General features: G+C 41.4%; 1 protein-coding gene across 1 annotated transcript; it reads right to left on the bottom strand.

Moving 5' to 3' along the window:
* Nucleotides 1-527: 527 nt before the first annotated feature.
* LOC136432343 (homeobox protein vab-15-like) lies at nt 528-6,255 on the bottom strand. The gene is made up of 3 exons (XM_066423536.1): nt 5,489-6,255; nt 3,806-3,975; nt 528-1,846 (listed from the first exon to the last, which is right to left on the bottom strand). Exons 1-3 carry the CDS (start codon nt 6,000-6,002, stop codon nt 1,613-1,615), a joined length of 918 nt encoding a protein of 305 aa, XP_066279633.1. The 5' UTR covers nt 6,003-6,255; the 3' UTR covers nt 528-1,612.
* Between the last annotated feature and the right edge of the window lie 1,653 nt (nt 6,256-7,908).

Raw genomic sequence — 7,908 nt, 5'->3', positions numbered from 1 at the left:
ATCCCTCTCTCCGTAGTCGCTCCCTTAGCATACTATTCACTTTATTTGGCCAATTTCTACTGTTTTTACAGCCATCTGCGGGGCCTGGTAGAGGCTAGGGTTTTCATCAAGGCTATGACAGGGACCGTTGAAACATGCAACACACGGCATTTTTTTCCGTTGAAGAAGCAGTTGAAAATACTTTTGGTGCGACACATCCAATACAACTGTCCCTAGAATTCCATTCCTTTTCTGTGGTGAACCTATATGGTCGCGAAAATGTGACAAGGCCCCAACACACATAAAACCTCACCGCCCAAAAGAACGGGGCAACTTTCGAGAAACTAACATATCTTTATCTGACTTAGCTGGAGGGAAATTCGTTCTATATTCCTTTTTTTCATACTCAAGGTAAAAATTTTGGTATCTATAACTGTGTAGACCGTTCTGTCAATGCGGAACCGACACATGCAGTCAAAATAGAGCGAACGTCAAGCTAGCTACGCGTCTACCGGTGACGAGAAAAAAACCTGACGTACATACACACATTTCATGGTTCCAAAAATATTTATTCGAAACGCTTTCTCAACTTTATATCACAAATGTATACGTCATTATTCCAGGGTACTATTTTGTGAGAGATTGATACACTTCACAGTATACAAAATCTAATATGTCCTTTTTTTTCAAAACGTCAAACTGGCGAAGTCATGGTAAAAATACTAAAATACAACGTCTGGGCTCACTAGGCAGCATATTCATTTTTAACTACAAAACTATACGATTACATGTACATGTACATACACAGACGTCGGAACAATAAAGATAGCCTTCCAACAATATATTTCTTAGTTATCTAAAACATTCACATATTTGAGAAGACAGCGCTCAACACAGCATTGCTCCACCAAAATACCCTTACTGTACAATCAACCCACGACTTCGGGCAAAATATGTCTTTTGACTTTGGCAACTTGCATGTGAAAACGGCACTTTTTAAAAAGACTTTATGAAAGAAAATGTACTTGCATGTTGAAACAGTACACCGCTATAGTATGAATACATTCACGTGGCCATTCCAGTTCGCCTTGAATAGACTGTCGCAGACAACTTTAACCAGACTCGAAGCAATAGTCGGATAGTTTCGTTTACTTTCGTAACAGGTATTTTGGCCACATTTTCAAATCACAATTTGCAAAATGCGATATATGATATAGTTACCCTGTAAAGTAACATATACGCTGCAAAGAAGTGTGTTCAATCTATCTGAACCAAAACAACATCGATATCGCATAAGAGTATCTGATGTTTTCTCCGAATTATTTGTAAACAATATCTTTATAAACACTGTCATTTCTGGTTGTGCCAAAGTTACAATTACCAAGGAGGTTATAACCTCTATCATGGGCGTATAAATGTTCATATTCCAATTGATAATTATAAGTATGACGACGGCGTATGGCACTGGAAATGGTAGAAGACAAGCTAAGTCATACAAAACAGAACAACGGAGACATGCAAGGTTGTCGCCATTTACAAAGTGTATAACTGAAACAACTTACTGTACACATCCAAAAAAATAACGGCTGTTTGAAATCGATGGCACACAAGCATACCCGATTGGTTAGTCCATTCAATAGGTGAACGACACAGGTGTGAACGCCGAGGTTCCTTGTCCCACACTGGGCACGTACTGGTGAGTAGGGCTTGGCGTGGGCGAACCGTGACTCGCCGGCTGGCTCTCCGGCCACGACACGGCGGGGAGGGGGACCCCAGCCGCCGCTGCTGCCGCCTGCAACCGCCCCTGTTCCCGATTCTCTCGCTCCCGTCTTTCACGAGCGCGGCGGTTTTGAAACCAAATTTTCACCTACAAGGAACAAAACAGCAAAAGTATGAATTCGTATCATGAATATCGTCACAGAAAGGATTGTGATAGCGACTACCGAGGTGATATGCACACACTCACACACCAAACATTTCTATCCAACGTACGTTCCGAATAAAATAACTCTTTTTACACAACCAAGAGATTTATTCCACCGACGTTTCGGTGACCGAACGTACGTTCCATTTAAACTGAAAAATGAAGTTGAGCTTCAAACCAATCATGTCAACGTTTTTTTATAGTACCGAACAACTCCAAATTACAATGATTTTATGGAGCCGTGTACCTTATTTTTGACTGTGCGTGCACCAGTGTACCTACTAGACCTTTTTGTAGGCTGTAGGGTAAAGATGCTATAATACAGAATATTCTTGAAGCGTAGGTACCAGAGAAAGCGATATAAGCTTTGTTGTACTTTTGCTGAATGCATTGCTTGTTTAGAATTTAGTCAATTATAGAACTACAGAAACAGAACGGTGTGTACGTTTTGCTCACATGTACTTTATTCTATGTTCTGCACCTAAAATACTTTCTGTGCACCTAAATTTTTAGGTTAGGTGCTTCACTGTACTGTGACCTATTCCCAAAAATGAATTTCGAGCTATGTAAGTGAAGAAAACCCATGCCACACAGCAAGCCCAAAGCAGTGCGTTTTCTCTAACTCTTTCACTATATTTCTGATATACATATTGTCAAAAAGGCACTTATACATCTATACATTAATACATCCACCAGGAATGTGTATTGTCGGAGAGGTTGTTGGCTTTGAGGATAGGGGCAGACAGAAAAGGCTTAGGTTACATTTCTTGTAGAAAAACACACCATACGGCGGATTTGTCAAATGCGAGGATTAAGACACATAAAGCAACATCACGTATTAGCCCGACGGGAGTTATTTACTTCGCTCACACAGGAAACCGCTAGTATTTCTGCCGTACTTTTTTGTTCCTTTACTGTCTTTTTAGTGGATCCGGAGTAACATTGCTTTTTGAAAGAAGACGGAAATAAAAAAAGCTGGCCCGAACCTTACATTAAAACTGTTGTGAAATCAACCTATATGCTGATATGTTGTATGAAAGTCATCAAAACAATTGAATCTTAGACTGTCACTAATTTGTAAATAAAGTAAAATGTCTAGTAAGTGTCCCGACTCCGAATGTCTATTGACTGATTTATTTTTCATAATATACATCATTGCTTTCACCTATATCCGAAACCTATGCCAAACGGTAATTATCAGAGGCACATACTTCGACATATTGAAATGGAGAAAACCCTCGGTGCTTTGAATGTACCATTTAGCAATTACAAATTAAGTCACAGAATTGTTCTTTTCGTTCATATTGTTAAGTCTTTGGCAACTTGTTCTCTGTTGTTGATTTTAGTTCTGTATTCTGTGAATTATGTTTGGCTTGCTACCCGAGTCATAACGTATCATCTTGTTTGAAACTGCATTTTTAGAACACGTTTAAGACAAAAAGGCTAAAATACTTTGCCACTGAGTGGTTGAATAGTGTTTTGTTGGTTTATTTACTAAATGGTTCCGGCCTTGAGCGTCAATTGACATATCGTTTCTTAAGTCGTGGAAACTGAACAAATAACAACCTAGCTTTATTCTTAAACCTTGTTTTCACAATGTCCTTGGCTGTCTAGCTCTTAACTTTGATATTTTGAAGAGCCATATCTGGTCTAAGGCCGTTCGCCTTGTCACGCCCGCGCAGCAAATCGCGGTGACAGCGAGGTAAAAAAGAAAACAGACGGAAATGTTGTCAGGCATGAGGATTTTCCTATCAAACTTACATCCGCTGTTAGTAGACAGAGGAGAAAACATCACTCCGCCGTCGTGATCGTCGTGAATATTTGTACACTTTTCTTCTACCGGTAGTATATACTTTTACAGATAGACGCAGAGAAAGCCTGTTGAAGATTTTAGCTACCTACCCGATTTTCTGAGAGATTGAGCGCCACAGACAGCTCGGAGACGTCCACGCTGCTCAGGTAGTGTGTCCGCCGGAACTTGGACTCCAGCGTCGCGACCTGGTGTGCCGAGAAGGGGACCCTGGGGTTCCGACCGAGCTTCCTCTTCTTGCTTCCATCTTTTCGTTTGGCACCTGAATTTAAAACAAGCGGGAAATCAGTCCTGAAAACCGACAAGCGTGCGTATTTCTGTCCCCACGGCCGTGCGATCAGAACATGGCGGGCATTTTTGTCTGACGTACCGGCCAGGGAGTTAAACGTCACAGGGTACGTAGTCATGAGGTGGTGCGTGCCGCGAAATTTCGCCATTAAACGAGCACCACATTACTACCCTTCAAAACAACGCCAGTGTCGACCGACGGACAGAATACGAGCGTCGCACACGTACATGTTGTGTCCAAGGTTTTTGTCCTACACGGTAAAATAGAGCTCCTCCACGAAAGGCGAAAAGAGAATAATGGCTGAAATTAGAAAAATCTACGTCTCCGTATGAAGTATACTCTGATGTTAGGAACGGGAATATTCATAAAGACTACAGCAATTAATCATAACACTTTACAGGGACTATTTCTTAGCTCACGCCACAATTTAGGAAATGCAGTATTTTTTTTACCGAGACACAGACGCTAGCATTGAGATGAATTTATGACTTTTTCTATAGATACGAAACGACTGTTAGGGTAAATGCGTCTTGACAAGTTGATCATTGTTCTAACATTCTATCATCAACCAAAACATTCACTATTGATAAAGCACTGTGATGGGTCCTATACCCAACCCTAACTATCCTTTGTGCAAAAGAGTGGGTGTTAAGGCTTTCCCAATACCCAGCTTCAAACTGTTAACTGTGGTAAAACAAAATGTTAAATGCATTTCTCTTGAATAGAAATGTTACTGTACTGTAGTAAAGAATGACCGTCTACAACTGGGGCGAGTCTCAGAGAATGATTTTATTGGAAAGAATTCGCCTTAGCCCAATGCGAACGTTCGGTGTTGTTTTTACTTCAAATTTCTTTCTACCGTTACCAAAGAAAATATCTTTTTTAATACTCCAGACAGGTTTGAAGATTTAATTACGTCTGATATTGTAGAAGATGTATTTTTCACGCCGTCGGTTTTCAATCTGTCACATTACATCTAATCAGAATGAATTTTTTCTTCACAACACAATGTCGGTGTTGCGTACAATATCGGTGACTGACAAAGCAAAGGCACAAAATATCAAGATTTCAGAGTTGTTGTAAACACTACACATTGTCATATTCCTTCTTGTGAAAAGATGGACTTTATAAGATGTTTATAGAAGGTATTCTCTGAACACATGTTTATACCGAAGAAGGGTCAGTAGCTCAGAGTGCTCATATTAATCTGCTTCGTTGGACTCTTAAAGAAACCGTACACACAAAGAACAAGCGGGTTTTCCGCCCCTGGCGCAAATATAAGAAACAAAGGAAGATAGTTCTGATACAAGCTATCTATTTAGACCACCTAGAAGAGAATATTACATACTGGATAACATACAGCTTTTTCTTCTATATTTTGTATAAGAATATTTTCCTGTCATGTCCAACGAATAGTAGAAATGGACTGGTGTTGAAAGTGGCCTGACGTTTTTGTGAAGGCGTGTGAAGATTTATAAACACTTACGTGGGAGTTTGGGCGGTTTGTAGCGGGTACACTGCAGCCAGGAGAAACGATATCTCGGGTCGTCCATTCCCGGGAGTGATAGAGGCCCGTCGACTGATATGGACGAAAGACTGGTTATTTCCGCGTCGGAGGTTTTCGGGGCCTCGTCTGAGGCCTCCCCGCCGGCGGGCACCCTGCTCTCCTCGCGGCCACGCAGTCCGAGGATCCCGTCGATTGAGAAGTTGATGATTGGCGTCGAGGAGTTTGTGCTACTACTAGCGGCTCTTGCGGGAGGAGAGACCGGGGATTTCTCCTCGGGGCTCGGGGATCGTTCCGACGAGGACGACATATCCGTGACCACAACAGGTGGTAGTTGGGGTAGGCAATGGCGCGGGTAGACTGACAAGAGCGGGTCTGGTCGCTGGAACTCACGGGGCAGCCCGACAACAGCGCTTGGTCTCACCACGTTCACCCCCGGCACTTGGAATGGATAAAAAGTACAACTACCTCCATACAAGTGGGATAGGAGTGCCATGGAAACTTGGCAAATATATGCGGGGCTTCCGGCTACTAAATGTCACTCAACGAGGGAACTTGTGATGACATCGAAGGTAAAGAAGCTTGTGTGGCGTCCAGGCCGCGGGGGCGGGTTTAAATAAGTTGTTGACGTGTGATTGTGTTAACAAGGGCTAATTACATTAGGTTAATAGGTTGAGACTGGACTACTTAGGTTCCAATCCCACGACTGAGGTAATGAGTCCCCCCCTGGAGTTACTTGTGTTGGGATGATTTGGGACACCTGATCATCCCCCTTTTGTCTCGTCTGTCGGCCCGTCTGACCAAATCCCGCCGACCAATCACAGCGTCGCAGACGATATCTCGACACAAATCTGCTAAGGCATAACAAGACATGCTTCGACCTTCACAAACTTATCATTTCAGCCACATTAAAAGATAAAACAGAAAAACATAAAAAACATCAGAAGACTTACGTCAGCAAGGGTTAGTTCTTGTAGGTCTAAGTCAGGCCTGTGTTAATTCGATTATGTGGATGGCATCCTTTACGAACCCTAAAACTGATGCGAACATGCGAAAAAATGAAAGTTGGGTTAAAAAAGTTGCATTCATGATGAAGTCTACAAGGTCAGGAATGTTGAACAAATGACTATACACACAGTATGGTATACCGAATAATAGATTCTTTAGTTTTGTTCTTTCACATATCATTCTTTGATTTAAAATTGGCTATGGAATTCTACGACATTAGTATCCGTTTTCTGAAATATGTTATGCAATTTATGGCATATATTTGGTCATTTTACAGCTGCTTTGTACGATTTACAGTATTGTCGAAAATTATGCATTTTTTTGGGGAGGAAGCGGACGAAAATTGACGCGTCAGCAAATATAATCAAATCAACATGGTCTAACATTCGAATTGACTTCTTTTCGTTAACAAATCACTACGCATGAAGTCACATAACATCAATGACATGGGATAAGCCAAGACGGGAGATTCTAGCTGTCTCTTCCGCCTAAATGATCATACCGAAGGTGGGCGTATGTAGTGAAAGTGGGACATCAGAGGCATCTACGTCCTCCGTAAACTTTCATGAACATGCACGGTTACGTCAGACTTTCATAACGGTTCGATGGTGACGTCAGTACGTCCTAAGAACGCAGAAATTTGAGCTACCAGTAGCGTTTATCCTGTATTTCCAAAGGTCGCCACCGTTTTATCAATGCCATCACCTCTCCATATATACTGATTATTCAATAGGCACGCCTTCAAGCGCACGTCAAACGACTCAAGTCAGCTATGTTTAAGTAGTTGACACACTAAACGATAACATTTTATATAACGTAAAGCGACTGGAACAGGCCTTTTTTGGTCAAATACACAGACATACTTTTATTACAGACTTAATTTCATTAGAAAAAGTGTGCCTCGGTACTGGGGCATTGGTTATGGTGTTTGCAAAATTGATTGTTTTTGTAATAAGTTTATGATAGTTTACACGTTTGTAACAATGAAATGCAACCATTGTAGACTAACTTCACTGATAAACAATTTCGAGTAAATTAATGATGTTTCCAATACTGTAAATGCATTTAAGTTCGCGTGGTTTACATTTCGCGAAAAATGGAGTGTAAGCGGTGATTTTAAGTTTGCGGCAGCGCTATAGTCACATACTGCTACAGTATTGGACAAAAAGGTTCGCGGTGGTTTTAATTTCGCGATGAAACGGTCCCCGCGAAAACCACGAACATAAAACCACCGCGAACATTTCTGAATTTACAGTATTCAAAACGTTAAAGACATTATGAAGCTGGGTCCCCTTGGAAATTAGTAATTCTGTTGAAGGGGATACCCAGGTGTCTTGAAAATGAAACGAATATAAAAGCGTGATATGAGACGGCTACCGGTACATCCCACCCTT

The sequence above is a fragment of the Branchiostoma lanceolatum genome, chromosome 4 (genome assembly GCF_035083965.1).
Source record: "Branchiostoma lanceolatum isolate klBraLanc5 chromosome 4, klBraLanc5.hap2, whole genome shotgun sequence".
Lineage (NCBI taxonomy): Eukaryota > Metazoa > Chordata > Leptocardii > Amphioxiformes > Branchiostomatidae > Branchiostoma > Branchiostoma lanceolatum.
The sequence above is the reverse complement of the archived record's forward strand: the minus strand, read 5'-3'. Positions and strand labels throughout refer to the sequence as shown.